Source organism: Mya arenaria, chromosome 1 (assembly GCF_026914265.1).
Source record: "Mya arenaria isolate MELC-2E11 chromosome 1, ASM2691426v1".
Lineage (NCBI taxonomy): Eukaryota > Metazoa > Mollusca > Bivalvia > Myida > Myidae > Mya > Mya arenaria.
This window is the reverse complement of record NC_069122.1, coordinates 29,211,317-29,233,387: the sequence shown is the minus strand read 5'-3', so window position 1 is coordinate 29,233,387 and position 22,071 is coordinate 29,211,317. Positions and strand designations below refer to the sequence as shown.

At 36.3% G+C, this 22,071-nt stretch overlaps 1 protein-coding gene across 1 annotated transcript; it reads right to left on the bottom strand.

The window, feature by feature from the left end:
- Window positions 1–12: 12 nt before the first annotated feature.
- LOC128234571 (solute carrier family 28 member 3-like) lies at window positions 13–18,459 on the bottom strand. The gene is made up of 15 exons (XM_052948870.1): window positions 18,376–18,459; window positions 17,633–17,685; window positions 16,355–16,510; window positions 15,869–15,990; window positions 14,931–15,104; window positions 13,790–13,934; window positions 13,289–13,480; window positions 12,361–12,522; window positions 11,370–11,495; window positions 10,831–10,961; window positions 9,805–9,979; window positions 8,366–8,450; window positions 2,789–2,964; window positions 1,658–1,838; window positions 13–932 (listed from the first exon to the last, which is right to left on the bottom strand). Exons 2-15 carry the CDS (start codon window positions 17,657–17,659, stop codon window positions 910–912), a joined length of 1,875 nt encoding a protein of 624 aa, XP_052804830.1. The 5' UTR covers window positions 17,660–17,685; window positions 18,376–18,459; the 3' UTR covers window positions 13–909.
- Window positions 18,460–22,071: the final 3,612 nt, after the last annotated feature.

The window sequence follows — 22,071 nt, the reverse complement described above, 5'->3', positions numbered from 1 at the left end:
AATATGGCCGTCTGAACCAGCACTGTCAGCACATTATTTGGAAACAGGTTTGCAGAAGTGTTTGGTGAAACTAAACACCTTATCAAACTCCGGTAATAAAACGAAGGCGGGACTCTTTAAGCGATATAGACTGCCATTTGTATCATTTAAGCAAAAGCAGACATAATTTTCACAAGATAAGATATTCGGTAAAAACAGTAGCTGTCACGTTTTCAAAACGGTTATTGTTAAAATAATATTTATTCGAGTTGTTGTTTTATAAACATTTTCTTGAACATATATTTCAGATTATATGTACATATATACACATATAAAACAGTAGCCAATACTATGGTACACACAATCCAGTCGATGAATATCGCATATATTTAGTTGTATGTAACCCAATATGATAGAGTAATGCTTTGGTCCATAAGGATCGTAATTCCTAAACCTCTGTTAATAAGATTAGCTAATTTTGTATCAAAACTTTTTAAATAAGAGACTTAAGTATATAAAATCACCCGTAAAGACTTCGTCACATACAGTTCTGTTAAATTAGCTTTAGTTTTTCACAGCATTGTATAATTTGTTTGTAAATAATATATTGCAAAATTATTATTTGTTCTTTCAGGCATATTTTATATTTGTTTTGTGTTTATAACGATGAGCGCAATATGCTTAAGTCAATACAGGGGGAGAAGTAACTCCCGCCGCAAAAAAAGAAACAGACATTCTTATTCTTCAAAGATGTTACGAACCATTCTGGCATTGAACATTAGTGATAATAATGAAAATATAATTGGTGGTGGTGCAACTCCTAGTGTTGCTACTGCTGCTACTGCTGCTGCTTCTGTTTGTGGTGGTGGTGGTGGTGGTGGTGGTGCTGCTGCTGCTGCTGCTGCTGCTGCTAAAATGACTTCCTACATCTTACACCGGTTTGTACAACAGACCTGCAAAAACCAGTTAGACTGCAAGTATTGTGATCAGCGTTTCGTTCGTCAACAAACATTATAAACAAACATTATATACAGACATTATATACAGACATTATATACAGACATTATATACAGACATTATACGATGACGTCATTCGACCTCCTGCGTTCATCGACGGCCATTTTGACTGCAAACCCATTTTATTGTCGACACTTGAACTTCTTATAACGTAGTTTATTCAACCAACAGCGTAGGACACTAAAGATCTCTTAAATTTGACATGAAAGTGATCATTACTTGATAGCCTATGCGTTAGCTCATTAGAGGTTACAATAAAGAAAAGCACAATGGGAATCATATATCATTTATATCAATAGGCCGGGATTAAGGCAGCTCTCATGGCGACGTAGCGATAATTCAGCCTTAAGAATAATACACTTCAGTCTTTAGTTTCATTTCGTTCAGTGTTTGTGAGATGTCTAATCGGTTATTAGTTGCAAGGAGGTCCGAAGCGATTGGTTTTATTTCCATTACTTTCACTAAAACATGTATCATATTGCGTTGTATATACAGTCAAACCCCGCTGGCTCGACCTGGGACCGGCGAAAAAACCTCGAACCTCGGAAGATTCGAGCCAAGCGGAATTGCTAACCTTCAGTTTATAGAAATCGGTCCTTTACATTCAGTTCGAGCCAACGAGGAATTTGAGCCATGCGAGTTCGGGTTAACGTTCATTTACCAGCTATGCAAGCGGTAAGGAAGCACGCCACATTTCCGCAAATCATGGCCCGCATCACCATCTTTGTCAATTCCGGTCTGCGGGTTGGGGCCAGTGCTCCAAATCCACCCAGTGTGATTCCGATGGAACCAAAGTTGGCGAAACCACAAAGGGCGTAGGTGGATATGATCTCGGACTTCTCCTGTAGTCGACCATTGTGAGTATATGAACAAATAAAAGAACCTTTCAAAAACAAATCTTTAAAGAGTGTGTTTAGTCGCAGAAAATTTTTTTGCTAATAAAGGGCGTATAAGGATAATTCTTATGATTGCTCGTATTTCAGTTATAACCCATTAACCCGATGTTTCAGAACTTTATTAAAGTTAACAACGGAATTAACGACATCGCTGTAAACTTTTAAAGGTGAACTATTGATGTACTCATTTATTTAAATAAAACAAGTACAGCTGAAATACTTGTCTTAAATCTTGGTAATTCGCAGGCAAATTTCAAAGCAATACCGATTTGAAAGTTAACAATGATTACATTAACGAAGTTGTTAACTTTAACAAAGTTCTGAACAATCGGCCTATTGTCCAAGCGGCAGTTGTCTTTTAGATAATGCATGGGAGGGAGATAACCGTAACTGAAGTTGGTAAAACTCCTGGCCCAATCAATGCCCTTACATGTGTTTGTTTCAAATATTGTGTTGAGGTTTGCAATGATATTCTCATTATAATATGTTTTCATGCAATATGATAGTATTCAAGATATCACAGAGAATTGTTCAGCATGCCAACAAATTACCAAAAACACTACATGATGATAACACGTTAGTTATTGTTGTTGATAAAGGTCTGTACTGCGCATAACAAAATTTAAATTGATTGCTAGTGAATTGCATAATTGCTTAACAATGAAGATTCCTAAAAATAGTATCATATCATTAAGTTCAACTGCAAAATGGAAATTACTACGCGATCTACTTGCAGCGTAGTTAAATGTAAAGATTTCTGACATAGCAAACCGTCCATATACATTCGAAGTTGTTTTTGATGGAAAATGGCCGAGGAGTTCCGAATTTGTCTTTTCATTAATCTACAATGGATTTACGGAGATAGGTAAAGACAGCATTATTCTTATCAAACTTACCGAGATAATGCCTCCGTCCAATACTTGTCCAGTAGTATTAAGGATAATGTCGTTGTTGTTCCAGTACCAGTCTGTGGCGTTGTATACATCTGTGTAGTTAGTAAGAGCTTTTCTGTTGGCAATAAGGACCTTCAATTTACTGTACGCAATAAACTCGTTCGTAAACGTTTTGACACCTGGAATTTCAATATGTAACTTGATCATTTTTAAATACATCCAACGAAATGCAAACTGAACTTCAAATGCATTGCATATCAGAAGCACTAAGGTTTGAATGTTTTTTATCATTATACATGTATAGTCAATTACAATCATTCCAAAGACGTTGCAGTGTCTTAAACAAAAACGTTTTATAGTTTAGGGCCTCTCATTAAAGTGTATGCACTAGTCAAGTCAACTCAAGTCAAGTCAAGGCAAGTCGACCGTTAGATTGGTAAATTTAAAGTGAGACTCTTATTTAAAATCAATACATATACATTTATAACAAACATAAATTTTGAGTGACAAACCTTCAACTACTTACTAAATAATGCATTTATGGATAATATCAATTACTAACAACAAGATTGTAACCTTGTATTTTATAGCTGAAAACGCAAAAATATTAAATGATTGGTGAATGCTAAAAGATTTACTGTTATCTACCGTTTCATAAGTTAGAAATACCGTGTATTTCTGCACCTTTCTTTCAAATTTAACTCGGCACTCTTCATAAAAACTATTGTTTTCTACATTTAATCATCCCTTTTGATATATTAATATATTAAAACAATTGTTTTAATTGTGGTAAATATTTTTAAGAGTAATGGTGCATCTTCAATTGGTAATAAAAAGCCACCGACCCAAAATGCATGTCATTCATAAATAAATTAGAATTTGTGTCACTGGAAAGCAGCAGTACAAAAATATCATATAGCTTTTATTGTTTAATACAGCATAGTAAGAATACTAAGTTAATTTGTGTAATGTTTCAAAGGTATTTAAAAATAGACCATTAGAGTACCATTTCAGAAAGAATACGTACATCCTTATATGTATTGTATGAAATTACAATTATGGGCTGACCTACTAACTACACGGCTGGTGTACAGTGTATCATCTATATGTGACTTACAGCTTCTGTATGTTCTATATCTAAGGTGTGACTTACATCTATTGAGTGATACACATCTACTGTATGGCAAAATGAATCTACTGTGTGACGTCCATCTACTGTATGGCAAACATCTACTGTATGGTAAACATCTACTGTATGACATCCATCTACTTTATGACATCCATCTACTGTATGATATCCATCTCCTGTACGACATCCATCTACTGCATGACATTCATATACTGTATGACACCCATCCATTGTATGACATCCATTTACTGTATGACATCCATCTACTGTATGACATCCATATACTGCATGACACCCATCCATTGCATGACATCCATCTATTGTATGACATCCATCTACTGTATGGCATCCATCTTCTGTCTGACATCCATCCATTGTATGGCATCCATCTATTGTATGACATCCATATACTGAATGACATCCATCCATTATGTGACATACATCTATTGTATGACATATATCGACTGTATGATATACATCTATTGCATGACATCCATCTACTGTATGACATCCAACCACTGTGTAACCTACATCTACTGTATGACATTCATTTACTGTATGACATCAATTATTGTATGACATCCATCAACTGTATGATATCCATCATTGTATAACATTCATCTATTGTATGAAATCTATCTACTGTATGACATACATCTATTGTATGACATCCATCTACTGTATGACGTCCATCCATTGTGTGACATCCATCTACTGTATGACATATATCGACTGTATGACGTCCATCCATTATGTGACATCCATCTACTGTATGACACCCATCTACTGTATCACATCCATCTACTGTATGCCACCCATCCATTTTAAGACATCCAACTACTGTATGACATCCATCAATTGTATGGCATCCATCTACAGTCTGACAACCGTCGATCGTATTACACCAATCCGTTGTATGACATCCATCTATTGTATGGCATTCATCTACTGTATGCCATCCATCGATTGTATGACATCCATCTACTGTATGATTTACATCTACTGTATGACATACATATGCTGTATGACATCCATCCATTGTGTGACATACATTTCTAGCACACCGGATAGGCATTTCCGGTGATTTCAGCCGTGCTGGAAAACTCCATTTGGCATCCCCCCATGCCAGATGAGTCAAGCGCTGTGACGTAATACTTTCAATTTCTTATATTAAACACTTAATGTAACCATAGTTATGAGATTTCAATAGATGAGTTCCTTTAACATTAACTTTACAAAAATATTCCTTAAAAACAGAACAAAATGACCCTTAAAAGACGTGATAGCGAAGGAACTTATTGACGTATGCAGTGAATACAAATTACTGCGCGTCATGACGTCAGTAAACATCATCGCACGCGCTTTTTGGTGAAATGTACAAAAACGCGCTTTCTTATGTACTTTCTTCACAAAAAAATGTAATTTAAGGTATGCTAGAAAAAAGATCTATCATGTGTGTCCGTTCCGGATAGAAAAATCCGACCCTCGGGCCCGCTGCGTAGCCGGTAACTCGGCAAGCCTCGTTACCTGGCAACGCAGGTGCCCTCGGGTCGGATTTTTCGATCCGGAACGGGAACACATGACAGATATTATTAATACTGTATACCATCCATCGACTGTATGACATCCAACTATTGTATGACATCCATCTACTGTATGACGTCCATCCATTGTGTGACATCCATCAACTGTATGACATCAATCAATTGTATGACATCCATCTACTGTATGGCATCCATCTATTGTATGACACCCATTATTGTATGACATTCATCTACAGTATGACATAGACCTACTGTATGACATACATCGATTGTATGACATCCATCACCTGTATGGTGTCCATACATTGAATGACATCCATCTACTGTATGACATACAACTATTGTATGACATTCATCTTTTGTATGACATCCATCTATTGTATGACATACATCTACTGTGTGGTATTCATCTACTGCATGACATTATATAAATATCATATGGCAGCATGTGTGACATTGATATTGTCAAATCGGGAGCAGAATGTCACCCGAGGCGTAAGCTGAGAGTGACATTTTGTTTCGAGGGTTGACAATATCAATGTCACACATGCTGCCATATGATATTTGTTGTATTATACCTTACACAATTAAGTTCATAAAAAGCTTTAAAATGTTTTTAATTAATTTAATTAAACAAGTTTAACAAGATAAACAAAATATAACATAATAAAATAATTATATCTAGAACAAAATTCCACCGTTAATTATGCTTAAATTCCTTCAAAAACTGAGAGTTCCTGTCGTGTGATGTGTTTGTGTACACATTGAATAGTGACGTCACTGTTGTATGTGTATAAGGAAGGCAATCACGTCATGATTTAGCTAAAATATTGAGGCAGTTATTAGCTCTTATATTCAAAATGTCACTGTGGTCACATGACGTGACAGTGAATTTTCGCTTGGTCGCCTGTCAAAAAGGTTGAAAATGTTTTTGACAGTCAAAATATCTCTTTTTCGGGTATTGGGATTTTACCATTGTAGACAAAAGTGAGGTATAATAAACATCATTGTATGACATTAATATATTGTATGGCATACATCTATTGAATGACATTCGTCTATTGTACGACATACATCAACTGTATGACATCCATCTACTGTATGACGTCCATCCATTGCATGACATCCATTTTTTGTATGACATACATCTACTCTTTGACATGCATCTACTGTATGACATACATCTACTCTATGACATGCATCTACTGTGAGACATACATCTACTGTATGACATGCATCTACTGTATGACATGCATCTACTGTGAGACATACATCTACTGTATGACATGCATCTACTGTGAGACATACATCTACTGTATGACATACATCTACTCTATGACATGCATCTATTGTGAGACATACATCAACTTATGACATGCATCTACTACTGTATGACATGCATCTATTGTGAGACATACATCTACTGTATGACATACATCTACTCTATGACATGCATCTATTGTGAGACATACATCTACTTATGACATGCATCTACTACTGTATGACATGCATCTACTGTGTGACATGCATCTACTCTATGACATGCATCTACTGTGAGACATGCATCTACTCTTTGACATGCATCTACTCTTTGACATGCATCTACTGTATGACATACATCTACTGTGTGACATGCATCTACTGTGTGACATGCATCTACTGTATGACATGCATCTACTGTGAGACATGCATCTACTGTGTGACATGCATCTACTGTATGACATGCATCTACTGTATGACATGCATCTACTGTGAGACATGCATCTACTGTATGACATGCATCTACTGTATGACATGCATCTACTGTATGACATGCATCCACTGTATGACATGCATCTACTCTTTGACATGCATCTACTGTATGACATGCATCTACTGTATGACATGCATCTACTCTTTGACATGCATCTACTGTATGACATGCATCTACTGTATGACATACATCTACTCTTTGACATGCATCTACTGTATGACATGCATCTACTGTATGACATGCATCTACTGTTTGACATGCATCTACTGTATGACATGCATCTACTGTATGACATGCATCTACTGTTTGACATGCATCTACTGTGTGACATGCATCTACTGTATGACATGCATCTACTGTATGACATACATCTACTGTGTGACATACATCTACTGTGTGACATGCATCTACTGTATTACATACATCTACTGTGTGACATGCATCTACTGTGTAACATGCATCTACTGTATGACATGCATCTACTGTATGACATACATCTACTGTGTGACATACATCTACTGTATGACATACATCTACTGTATTACATACATCTACTGTGTGACATGCATCTACTGTGTTACATGCATCTACTGTATGACATACATCTACTGTGAGACATGCATCTACTGTGTGACATGCATCTACTGTATGACATGCATCTACTGTATGACATGCATCTACTGTGAGACATGCATCTACTGTATGACATGCATCTACTGTATGACATGCATCTACTGTATGACATGCATCTACTGTATGACATACATCTACTGTTTGACATGCATCTACTGTATGACATGCATCTACTGTATGACATGCATCTACTGTGAGTCTTGCATCTACTGTGTGACATGCATCTACTGTATAACATGCATCTACTGTATGACATACATCTTCTGTGTGACATACATCTACTGTGTGACATGCATCTACTGTATGACATACACCTACTGTATTACATACATCTACTGTATGACATGCATCTATTGTGAGACTTGCACCTACTGTATGACATGAATCTACTCTATGACATCCATATACTCTACGATATCCATTTACTGTATGATAAACATTTACTGTATGATAAACATTTACTGTATGATAAACACCTGCTGTATGATAAACACCTGCTGTATGATATATGTTAGACGTACCTACTAACTCCGCAACCTTCCTGCAGTCAGATGTTTCAACACCCATGAAGAATGACACAGGAAACAACACGTAGGAACATATCAGCTGGAATCAATTGCATTGCTTATGTCATCAAATATAGGACATATCGGCAAATATTGAAAATCATGAAACATGAAATTAATTTCATAAAAAAATCACAAAAATAGAAAAATAATCAAATAAAAAATACAGTTAGACAAGCAGCAGGGGTGAAATAGAAGGCGGGGACTCTAACCACTACATCACAGTGACAGGACAGTACAAAAATCCAGAACATTAATAATGAAATGTTCAAGAGGCCATGTGAATTAAAATGGAGGATGATCCTTTAATCCATTGAAAACCTCAATGGGAATTTCTAGCAGCCATAACCAATTTTAAGACCATATTGTCCGTAGCACAAATCGATACAAACAGGTTGACTTTCAAATGTGTCAATTGATCAAATGTAAATTTAACAACTTTTGTTTACAAAAGGTATGCTTTATCTAAGTGTCTTAGTCAAATACAAGATCAGGGACAAAACAATCAACAACCCATCTTCCTTGGCTGAGACTTATTGTTATGACGTCACAAAGGGTTTATAGTTGAATGTTTGACTACCGGGCTTGTCCCAGTGGTTTACATTGTTTTGTATTTACATTCACACTTGATTTTCTGAACGATATAATTTCCGTTCATTGTGCATGAACCGCTCGTGACCTCTCTAGGCGGAGTCTCGCGAGAAATAAAAACACGAATTAAATAAAAAAATCACGATATTTTTATTTTTTTGATAAACTCGAAAATACTTTCATCACTTTATTTTGTGTGGTAATTGTGAATTTGGCTTTAAAGGGAAAATGTAAATATAAGGATTGATTCTTATTTTTCATGCGTTCGTGCAGTAAGAACTCTTGGCTGCGATTTTGGAACTTTAGCGCGCTGATAAAACTATTGTAAATAAATTGAGGATAATTGTTTGTTTCAGTTTAAGATCGTGATATATTTCCCTGAGTGAGCACCAAAAGCTATATTGCACGAGTGACGTAGCCACGAGTGAAATAATTACTTTTGGTGTTCACGAGGTGAACTATATTGCAATCTTATACTGAAAAACAACAACAATTTTTCTTTTTATTATATGCTTAAAAAAGGTATAAAATGACTATAAATTGTTATTTTTCAGACATATTTTATGCAAACCTAAAGTCATTTCGGAAATGACGTCGTTGAATTTGTGCCCAGCACTATGCGCGCTGACGTTTGATTTGGAATTGAGAGCGGGCTAAAATTTCAAAACAGTGATAAATATCAAAATGATATTTCACTGTTTTAAATAGTGTAATACCATTTTTATTCCACTGGTAATTCTCTGTAAACCATCGGAAAGCATATAATAAAAACATTTAATGGAACTTGGAACACGTTAACAAACCTCAAAACTGAGATCTGGGTCATGAATCCCAACCCTGTAACCAATCCACGCCAACATCGCGTTTAGAAAAGCAAGTAACGACAGGAAGGCGATCACGTTGACTAAAATAGAGCCGATCATTTTAAGGCTGGCTGTGGCACCATTTGACGCCGCTTCTATTATGTTGTGTTCTGGACTGGCATAAAAATAACATAAACAATATACATATCAAGGTTAACGCATTTCCTTATTAGTCATATAGTGTTATGTAACTAGTTTGTATTGTTTTCAAATGTTGCAGCAGCAACTGACAGACATAAAAGATGCACTCTTAGTCCCAAATAAGATTTACCACAATTAATACAATTGTTTTAATATACCAAAGAGGGTAAAAAATGTCAAAAAACGTTGGCTTTTATGAAGGATAACGATTTTAATTTAAAGGAAATGTGCAGCAAACACGATATTTCTACCTTATGAGACTATAGTAGATCACAATAAACCTTTTAGCACTCACCAATCATTGAATATATTTTATTTTTATGCTATTAAATACAAAGTGACATTCTTGTTAACAGTGATTAATATTTTCCATAAATGCATTATTTAATAAGAAGTTTAAGGTTTATCAATCAAAAATTATGTTTGTTATACATGGGTATGTATTGATTTTGAATAATAGTGTCATTTTAAATGTTTGCTCAATAGAATAACCATTCATTTATCTGTCCTAGGCTACGTGCAAAAATATATTTAAATACGTTCAGTTTTAACTTATTTAGTTTACAACGATTGTAAAACAAGTTATTACAACATTATGTTTATCACTCTCGTTGGCACGATGTTACACAAGAATGTGGCCATGTTTTGTTGGAGAAACCGAAGTACCCGGAAGAAACCCACTTGTCCGGCTTGGTGACCACAAACCAAACTCACATGCGCTCAATCCGGGATTCGAATCCAGGTCGCCTTGTTGAGAAGCGAGTGTACTTACCACTGCACTAACAGGACAACCAACGTTTTTAAATACGTAATTAACTTGCAAACCCTTTTTCCAGACTCGCATAGTCGGTGTGAGAAGCTTTGGTTTTCTCCATTTCCGGGTAAGAAAGCTTGGCAACGGCAAGGGCCGCCGGCGCACTCATAACACTGGCGGACAACAGGTGGTTCGCCGGAACCTGAATGGTAGATAACTCTTAACAGTGGATCGTCGTACAATATGGAACAATTGCTTGGCCACTAAACGTCAGCTCCACCACTGATCGGTGGTGCAGAGAAAATGAGCTTTAGACACTTCGCGGTGCAGCTGTGCCTTGTGTTTATTTCTAAACACGTGAGTATGATTTATACGTACTTGATAATTTTAATGAACGGACCTATTTCAAAAATCGGAATAGAAGAGGTGGAACTGGCGTTTAGTGGCCGTAAATAGGAGACATAGTCGGATTGTTCGGTATAAATAACGGACCTAAACAGTGAATGTAGTCAATGATGTATGACCATAGCATTGACTTAAGTTGTATATTGAATACCACCCCTGGTCTAGTATATGATTATATGATTATAAAGTTTGCAGCAAAACGTACCCCAAATGTAATATATGCCCCTAGGACACTCCCCGCAATGGTAGCAAACCCTCCAACCATGATGGCATGCAGCTCTGATTTCGTCATGTTCTTCAGAAGGGGACGGAGCATCATGGGACCATCCGTCTAGAAATGTTCAAGCTTAACTTATATACAGTCAAACTCGCTTGGTTTGATTTTCTCTTTGGCTTGATCTGGATGTTTAAGGACCGATCTTTTCCTACTTAATGTAACAACTACGACTTAGCTCGATTTTCCCGAGACTCGAGGTATTTTCGCCAGTCCCTGTTTGTTCGAGCCAACGGAGTTCGACTATATAAGAAAGTAAATATTCTGATCTGTCGTTTAGATGAATTACATTGTATTATATAAATGAATGGAAAACAAACGTCAATATCTTTGACTATACACCATTTAAATCAATAAAACTTGCCAATAACCACATTTAAAGTATTTCCACGAACCACAAGTTGGTGGAATATATGTGTTTGTTATTAAAGATGCACATATAATATAAGATAGTTATAATATACGAAAGTAAATTCTAATCTGTCGTTTACTGATGAATTACTTTGTAATGGGTGGAAAACAAACTTCAATGTCTATTACAAAAAAACCTTTAGGTCAATAAAGCTATCTCGTCAATACCAACATTCAAAGTACATTGTATGTCCACGAACTACAAGTTGGTAAACTATTATACTATATAGTATAATAGTTTACCAACTTGTAGTTCGTGGACATAAAAGTTGATATAAAAGTTGACAATATCAGCTAGTTCTTTACTTGATGAGCATTCAATGACAAGACAGCTAGATTGTCATTTCCGACTCCGTTTTGAAGCCATAGAAAGTAGAAACATAGACGTCGAGAAGACTAAGAAAAATGCATTTTTTTTAGTCTTCTCGACGTCTATGTTTCTACTTTCTATGGCTTCAATTCCAAGACCAAAAGTCTGCTGTGTCAAACTAAAAAATGGAGAGCAACCTACCATTCCGAGGAATATGTTAGCCGCGGCACTGATGGATTCTCCGGGCGTGGTTCCCATACAGAATGACAGGGACCGCCCCAGGACCCTGATCACCGCCTGCATCACCCCCAGATAGTAAAGGATGTTAATCACAGTGAAGAAGAAGGCCACGATGGAAGAAACCTGTGTTAAACAATAGTATGAGGGTGTAAGATACTCGCACTCGGGTAATGCCCATTCGGCGAGTGCTCCGATAAGATTGTTTTTGGAGCATAGTGTACAGACAGAATGTAACCCTGCTTAGTGCTACCCTAGTTTTTTAACGTGTATCAGTGTCACACGGGACCGCTTTTTAATGTCTCTCCCGGAAGACGATTAGTTGTTTTAAGTGGTGCGGCGGGAAATTGAACCTGCGACCCCAGGATTGACAGTGAGGTGTGTTACCACTAGACCACGGACCCGCCACACCACAATAGTATGCTTGTTCTTGTGCATCTACATGTATATATCCAACATCAAAGGTTACACATTATAGGGACTCGCTCATATTTTGGCGCCATTTATTTCCCCGGTCATGCATTTGAAAACACTTATATTATAACTATTTCACTGTGTGATACCGAAATTGCTGAGAAATGGTCTCCATGCGATGCAAAGAAAATAAGACACCAACCATCGGTTGGTCTTAAAACTTTACTCTATCTTTATCATGAATAAATGGCCTCGAACGATGCACACAAAGAAAACTAGTCGCCAACAATCGCTTGGTCTTAGAACTCTCCCAACTATCATCGCAAAGAAATGGTCTTCAGACGATACACAAAAACTACACCAACTATCGCATGGTTTAAGAGCTCTACTTACTTTCAATGCAAAGAAATAGTCTTCATACCATGCACACAAAGAAACAATTACATCAGACATCGTATGGTTTAAGAACACTTCTTACTTTCATTGCAAAGAAGTGGTCTTCATACGATGTACCAAATGCAAACAGGACACCGGCCATTGCATGGTTTAAGAATTCGGTGACTCTGTCCCCCAGCCATTTGAACATGTTGTAGCCCCAGGTTGTCCGCAGAATGAGCAGGGCAAACAAGTACTGAAGGGCGATTCCCCAGAAAACCGTGTGCCAGTTCACCTGATGAGGTATAAAAAATAAATATAAGGCCTGACCCAACACTTTCTGATTAGATAGTCGATATATTTGAATTTTGACGATGAAAAGCATCATTTAGATGATTGCGGCCAAGACGACAGCAATTAAGATGACTATCTATAGGCGAGGATTGGGTGATGACGATGATGATGATTGATGATGATGATGATGATGATGATGATGATGATGATGATGATGATGATGATGATATAAAATCATTATAATGAAGACGAAAAGGAGAGGGGATAGATTCTGTGGTGAGGATGAGTTTAATTATGACAATGTACCCACCATAGCGGGATTGACGGATGTCAAGTAGAAGATCAGTAAGAAAATAACGAGCCCCGCCACGGACACCAGATTCTCCGGCTGCTCTATCGCGATGTCCAGCACCACATACACGACCAGAAACGCGAACACAGCGATCCGTAATACCCTGAAATTATACTTCCTGATTTAATCTGACGTCATGAATTGCATCAGAGAACAAAAATTTCGATAGGAAGGTTTGATCTGCTATTAAATTTATAATTTGCGGAACTGAGAAGTATGGTGGTATACTTCTGCCACCAGATAACCATATAACTAACTAGTTAATTAAGAGGTTAACTAGTTATGTAACTAGTTAACCTATTAATTAACTAGTTAGTTATATGGTTATCATTACGGGAAATAAATGCATGTTAGTGCCTACAACTGCCATCCTTCTATTATTTTACCAGCTTAATGTTAAGTGGTTAACTAGGTACGTAACTAGTTTATCACTTACCACTTATCCAAAATATCGCTAACTGGTAACTGGTTAACTAGTTACGTAACTAGTTAACGACTTAACATTAAGCTGGTAAAATAATAAAATGATGGCAGTTGTAGGCACTAACATGCATTTATTTCCCGTTATGATCTTTTATTTACTGAAAAAAATAACTAGTTAATTATATGGTTATCTGGTGGCAGAAATATGCCACCATAGAGAAGCCATATCCGAACTGAAAGTTTTATAAAGAATCTTAGTATGCCTCTGGTAGCTACTCCACCATTATGACAACGAAATAGTTTAAGCGTTATATCTTTAAGTTCCTATATCAATACGTAAAATTACTCAGTTTCACTAAACAAAAAACTAGTTCATCGTGATATACGTACCTTCTTAACTCTTAAAGGGAGAGAATTACTCATATTCTACCAAAATCAGGAGTGAAATAACTTGATCCTATTATAAGGCCAAGGGGCATGAAATTGTTTGAGAAACTTGTTCATATTTCCTTATTAGGACATAGCATATCCTAATCAGGTCTAAGTATCTCTTATTTAAGAGATAGGATCTCCTAATCAGGAGATAATTCGTTCAAAATATTATTAACGATACAATAATTGTTAATACAAAGCTTAATTACTGAACAAATATCGGGCTGCTGATCAGTTATATTACCAAGTTATCACAAGCCTACTTCTCCTGGCAGTAACCGAATTCCTGAATCCACGGCCCCTTTTCCACCAGGCGTTCATCTGTTCCCCGTAGACCCCGTGCAGCCTGGACCACGTGATATACAGTACGATAAAGGCGGTAACCCCGAGCAGACGCCACGAACCTTCGTCACCAAACCTGTGCATTAATTTGGGTGTATATTGTGTTATGTATAATATTGATAATTATTCATGAAATTATCTAGTTGTTTATGAATAGTTTTGAATTGTTGATGACCCAAATGTTTAGTCGAACCCCTTTGGCTCGAACTCACAGGGACCGACGAAAATACCTCGAGCCTCAGAAACTTTGAGCCAAGCGGGATTGTTAACCTTCAGTGTGAATAAATCGGTCCTTTATATATATAGTTCGAGCCAACGATGAATTCGAGCCAAGCGAGTTCGAGGCAACGGGGTTCGACTATATTCAGTTTTATTCCTTCGCATTATGTTATGATGATGTTGACATTTAATTTATATGACTATGGACTACCAATTACCAGTGTATGAAATTGTTCCTAATGCGTTTTTCCTGTGTTCCATTTCATGTAAATTAAAGTACATGGTGTTCTTACTCGGAATGGAATCGCCGGGGAAAATTCACATTAATCATTTAGAAGAACTCTTACAACCCTATATCCACTGAACAGATTACAAACGCCAAATGTCCATGCATTTTAAATTGTTGTTTTTTTACTTAGGTTATTTAGTAGCTCGCGCATTCGTGGCTAGTATAGAGGCATTTTTCGCTTAACAACAAGAAAGCATTTATTTTTGATCTTCTAAACAATAAATTCGGCGAATGGCTTCACTCAGCCACCCAGCTAAGTTGTTTGTAAAACAAAAATAAACACTAACTTACAAATAGTGAATTCAGTATCTTATTTCGAAGCTAGGTATTACCTATAATAAAACGCATAAGCGATATAAGCAAAATAGAGGAGAATAACTAGTAACGCTGTTCCGGTGTTCACAACTTTCTCCTTCCTCTTAAATGCCACGTACACCCGTTCCCTCATAGACATCTGGATATAGAGATAAAACGTACTTACAGTAAAGGTTCCCTGTAGGAACGTTACAGTGACGTCAAACCAACGTCGGTTCTGAATAGCAAATTGCGTTACAGAAAATGGTGTCAACGAGCTTTGTTTAAAATACCCAATTGCGATGATAATCTACACTTAGCTTTTTTCTTATTCATTAATTATTTCTAGATGATGACCTCAACGACGAAAATAAGAGTAATGTACTACCAAAACGCACTTTAACGTTAACATTGGAAAAACTTTTTTTGGTTTTTAACGCCAGTATAAAGAAAAGTAGACTTGAAAATTATTGCACGTCGTGTGAAGCTTTCCGACTCTTTAAAACTGGTTAAAGTTTTCTTACAATCGCTTGACCGACTCCTACGCTGTCGGAGTCTTTGCCATCATGGCAGCATGTTGTGTTGTCATAACTCCCGTCTCCATGGTTACGCCCGGCTTCTTCTTCCTGCATGACTCCCCCATTCTCATTATTAGATGGCTCCTTCTTTGAAACTTCTAACTGACGTAGAATGCAGAGTCAGTTAATTGGAATATAGTTATGAATTTCTCGTTTTTTGGAGACATTGGCTTATTAAAAACAAAACGCTGCAAGGGCAAGAGGAGACGTTGGGGGGCAAGGGGAGAGACGGTGGATGGAGGCAACGGGAGAGACGGTGGAGGTAGCAAGGGGAGAGACGGTGGGGGCAAGGGGAGAAACGGTGGAGGGGGTAAGGAGAGAGACGGTGGATGTGGGCAAGGGGAGAGACGGTAGAGAGGGCAAGGGGAGAGACGGTGGATGGGGGGGGGGCAAGGGGAGAGACGTAGGAGGGGGTAAGGAGAGAGACGGTGGACGGGGCAAGGGGAGAGACGGTGGAGGGGATATGAAGAAAGACGGTGGATGTGGGCAAGGGGAGAGACGGTAGTGGGGGGCAAGCGGGGAGTTGGTGGAGGTGGGTTATGGGAGAGACGGTGGAGGGGGTAAGGGGATAGACGGTGGAGAGTGTAAGGGGAGAGACGGTGGAGGTGGCAAGGGGTGTGACGATGGGGGGCAAGGGGAAAGACAGTGGAGAGGGAGGGGAGAGACGGTGGATGGGACAAGGGGAGAGACTTGGAGGGGGGCAAGGGGATAGATGGTGGATGGGACAAAGGGAGAGACGGTGGAGGGTGGCAAAGGGAGAGACGGTGGAGGGGGGACAAGGGGAGAGACGGTTGAGTGGGCAATGGAAGAGACGGTGGAGGGGGCAAGGGGACAGTCGGTGGAGGGGGCAAGGGGAGATAGGGTTGAGTGGCGTCACTCACAGTCAATGAACAGTTTACTGATTTACTGATTCTAATTAGACAAAATTTAGTGACATTTTATTTAAGTTAGATTAGTATTTTATTTGTTAATTACAGTCGAACCCCGTTGGCTCGAACTCGCTTGGCTCGAAATCCTCGTTGGCTCGAACTTGATTTAGAGGATCGATTTCTTTATACTGAAGGCTAACAATCCCGCTTGGCTCGAAATTTATTATAGTATTTAAGCCGGTCCATATGAGTTCGAGCCAACGGAGTTCGACTGTAGTTAACAGTAAATAATTTGAACAGAGGTAAATGCTCATGTTTAAAATATACTGTAACATCCAATTAAACATAACCTCACCTCAGGACAGATGACGTCTGTATCCATTTTCAAATAATCTCTCACGACACCATCTGCAACATAACAGTTATTTATATTTTAACTCAAGGCTTACAAGATTATCACTTTTAAGGTGTTCATCTTTATTTTTCTTTCGAAACAGTGCTATCTATAATGCTATATAAATTCCTAAGATCCGTTGTCGAATTTATCTTTGTTCATAAAAACTTCACAGAATGCCACTATCACTATGCATTTCTTTTGTAAACATGCATACATTGCGACGATAAACTTCACTTAAATGGGTTCATGTATTGGTCCATATGTATACGAACCGTCACACACGACTAATCTTGAATAGAGTAAGACGCAATTACGAAAGAATAGTAAACTTCTAAGAGCCATTGTTTCTGTTTTCCATTGATGTTCATTTTAATTATACATATACAAGAACTGTTCACCATGTTAGTATCAAATCCAAAAATACGTATACGAAACGTCACACGCGGCCAATTTTAAATTTTAAGAATGGTGTAAAATGAACTTCAGTTTTTATTGATGTATACATGTATTTCAATAATACATGTGCACGAACTCCTGCCAATAATTTTTTATACTCCAAACATACGCACGAACCGATACACACGACCAATCTTGAATAAATTTAGATGCTATTAAGAAAGTTCAAATAAACTTTCTAATATCCATTGTTTCAGAATTCCATTGATGTACATTTTAATAATACATATACAAGAACTGTTCACCATGTTTGTATCAAATCCAAGAAAACGCACACATAACGTCACACGCGATCTTGAATATTTAGAAAAGTGTAAAATGAACCGCAGCTTTTCATTGATGTTTATTTAAATAACATAATTGCAAGAACTGCTTCCAATAATTGTATAAAGTTCAACCATATAGGTATGAACCGATACACACGACCAATCTTGAACAAATCTAAAAGCAATTAAGAAAGTTTAAATAAACTTCCATTGTTTCAGTTTTTCATTTTTGTGCACTTAATTAAATAATACATGCACACACTAGTGCCTATGTTTGTATCAAATCTAAAATCGATACAAACGACCAATTTTGAATACATTTGTTTTTAGTAAAGTGTAAAATGAACTTCAGTTTTAATTTAATGATGTATAGTTCAATAATACATCGGCAAGAACTGCTGCACATAATTGTATAAACTCAAAAAATATGTACCAACCGATACACAAGACTAATCTTGAATAAATCTAAATGTAATTAAGAACATTCAAATAACCTTACATTATTTCATTTGTTTTTCATCGATGTATTATTCAATAATACATCGGCAAGAACTGCTGCCAATAATTGTATATTATCCAAAACTCTTTCGACCCGATACACCTGACCCATCTTGAATAAATCTAAATGCAATTAAGACAGTTTAAATAAAATTTTAGATCCATTGATTCAGTTTTGCAATGATGTGCATTTTAATGAAACCTCACACACGACCAATCTTGAATAAATCTAGATGCTATTTAGAAAGTTAAATACACTTTCTAAGATCTTTTGTTTTAATTTTCCATTGATGTACATGTTATAATACATGTGCACGAATCGCTGCTCATAATTTTAACTAAGCCAAATATACGTACGAATCGTCTTAACTAAATTTAGATGCAATTACGAAAGTTCAAATAAACTTCCAACAGATCCATTGTTTCAGTTTGTCATGATGTTTTTCATTGAAATATTACATAAGTAAGAACCGGTGCCCATTTTTGTATCATATCAAAAAAAAACACGTCCGAAACGTTGCACATGACCAGTCTTGAATAAACTTCTATGAAACATTATGAAAGTGCGGAATGAAATTTCTAGGATCCGATGTTTCAGATTTTATTATTATGTACATTTAAATAATTTAAACATGTGCGTGATCCGCTTACTGGTTCAAAGAAATATACGAAACTTTACACACAGACAATCCTGGTTACTGGTTACAATTAAAAAGGTGTCAAATAACTTTTTAAGTTTATCATATTTCATTAATACATGTGCAAGAGCCGCTGTCCAAGTTTGTATCAAATCCAAGAACACATACGAATTGTTACACACGACAAATCTTAAATATAGTTAGATGCAATTAAAAAACTGTCAAATTAACTTTTTCAGATCCACTGTGTCAGGTTTCCATTTATGTGTATTTTAATCACTTCTATAAACTCTATCATAAACCACTGCCAATAAATCCAGATACAATGAAGAAAGTAACATATGACCGTCCATGGATACACTGTTTCAATTTTCATTGATGTATGCTTAAATAAATTATACATGAGCATGACCGCTGTCCATATGTAACCCCATTATCATTCTATACGTCATACAGGTATACCTGCAGATACATGTTATTCCATTAATATGTTTTCCTCAGTGAATCTCTTGACGAACAACCTGTCACTATGGTCTGATCACTCGGTCTTCTATGAATTTTCGACATCACATTAAGAGTTCAAATTTTGCACAGGATGATTGGTCGAAAATTTACATGGGAGGTAAGTCAGTTTTACAATTGTGCCCAGCTTTTCTTGTAGTTGCCTCCCTACAACTACAATTGGCTCGAACGCGGCTAAAGGAATAATATGATCATGTTATGTAATCGTAGCTCTATATCAAAGAATTTGATGATGAATACCATTTTTGTTTATTTGTCCAAACTATATGACATAAGAAAAAGATACATTGATTATGTATTATGCATGATCATGTTTGTTTAAATTTAAAGAATTATTAAACTATAAAAATACTGCATGTCTAAGGAAATTAGCCATGTATTGCACACATGCCTTTTTGCTACAAGATAACGCTTTGAATTATAATGTTTAACTTAATTCGTTTTTAGGTTGTGTTCAAACTATTAATTTTCAATATGTAAATTGCACGCTCGCATTTAACTTTTAATGCCATGCCATGCACTGTTGTAACAACGATGAATTGTATATGTTCAAATAAACAATAAATGTTCTGTTCTGTTTAATATAAATACAGGGAACAAATAAATAAGACGATAGACAACATGCATCATAAAATAACTTAAGTTGCTATTTCTAAGTACACAAAATCTGTTATAGCGTGTGTTTTCTGTAAAGGTCAAAAATCACATTTTTTCCGAATAGTTCAATTTTCGTTCTGACACTATTAACTTTTTTTGTGAAAATTGAACTTTCATCGCGTATCAAAGTTCTGATGTTTCATTTATGTACACTTTAATCAATTTTGCATAAATAATGTGTTGTCCATATCAAACCATATTTTAGTCTTCGAAACCCTAAAGGCATAAACGATAGATTGTTGCATTGCTGTGAGTATTCCTGACATCAACTTTGCTGGAAATTGTCGTGTTTTGTTGTTGCTGTTTGTTTATTAACAAGTGTTCAAGTATAAATAAATAGTTTAGTATTGTTCACTTTGGAATAAACGACATACGATGTCCATATTATACTTCTGAGAAAATAATTATAAATGTCATGATACAGTACATGTATTTTTGGAGTAGTACTGAAAAATTAAGTTAATATTAAGTTCATCCGATGTTTAACCTCGAGAAGGGATGTAAACCAGATGTTCAATTGTTCAACTGTTCTTGTAGTTACCTCCCTTTACCTATAGTCTCGTACCCACAATCAGCTTGGCGGAAAAGCCGAGTAAAATAACATATTGCCAAAGCAATATGAAACAAAGTTGTGGAAATTTCAGTTGTTTTTATAAGCCTTTCCAATCAAGTCCATCAGTTGTATTGTGTTAATCATTATTTATTTTTCACATTGTGTTTTGTGACAAAAAATATGTTTTAAGGCAACATTTCAACACGGGTCAAAGAACATTTACCACAAAAAATACTTTTGTCAATGTTTCTCTCAACGAAAATATTTATGGCCAGGAGTAGTGTATGAATGTCAAAACGTGGAAATAATAAAAGAAACGAATAGTTAGAAGTGATAAAACACCAAACATTTTTTTTTAAATCCTTTAAGTAGCAATGGATTGTTTCAGTGTAATATATATATTTCACACAAATGCTGAAACATACATTTCACAAATTGTGAAGATTGCAACCACAATTTAAGCATATTTCACAAATACGTATGTTGTAGTCACATCCTTCAAGCTTTAAGTAATCTGACAATGTATATTATAATTTCCACCAGAGCAATTCTTTCTGAAACAAAACAAAACAATACAGCATTGGAAACATACTTCAATTTTTCACTTGTAATAACAGATCTGACGTTAAACATATATGCAGTTCATATATATGAAATGAGTTTATAGAAATTGTAGTAACCAATACCTCCATTCGCATCTCAAAAATAATTTGTATAGAACATTATGAATTATAATATATAGACGGACCCCTTTGCTACAGCTTAATTTATATTTATGCGGGGTATTACGCATTTCTCTTATAATGC

What these genes read in the sequence shown, in the direction of transcription:
- LOC128234571 (XM_052948870.1), bottom strand. Translation starts at nt 17,659, where the DNA reads ATGGATACAGACGTCATCTGTCCTGAG. An exon ending in CAGACGTCATCTGTCCTGAG is followed by an intron (nt 16,511 to 17,632) that starts GTGAGGTTATGT and finishes ATTCTACGTCAG; the next exon opens with TTAGAAGTTTCAAAGAAGGA. An exon ending in GCTTATGCGTTTTATTATAG is followed by an intron (nt 15,105 to 15,868) that starts GTAATACCTAGC and finishes ATTAATGCACAG; the next exon opens with GTTTGGTGACGAAGGTTCGT.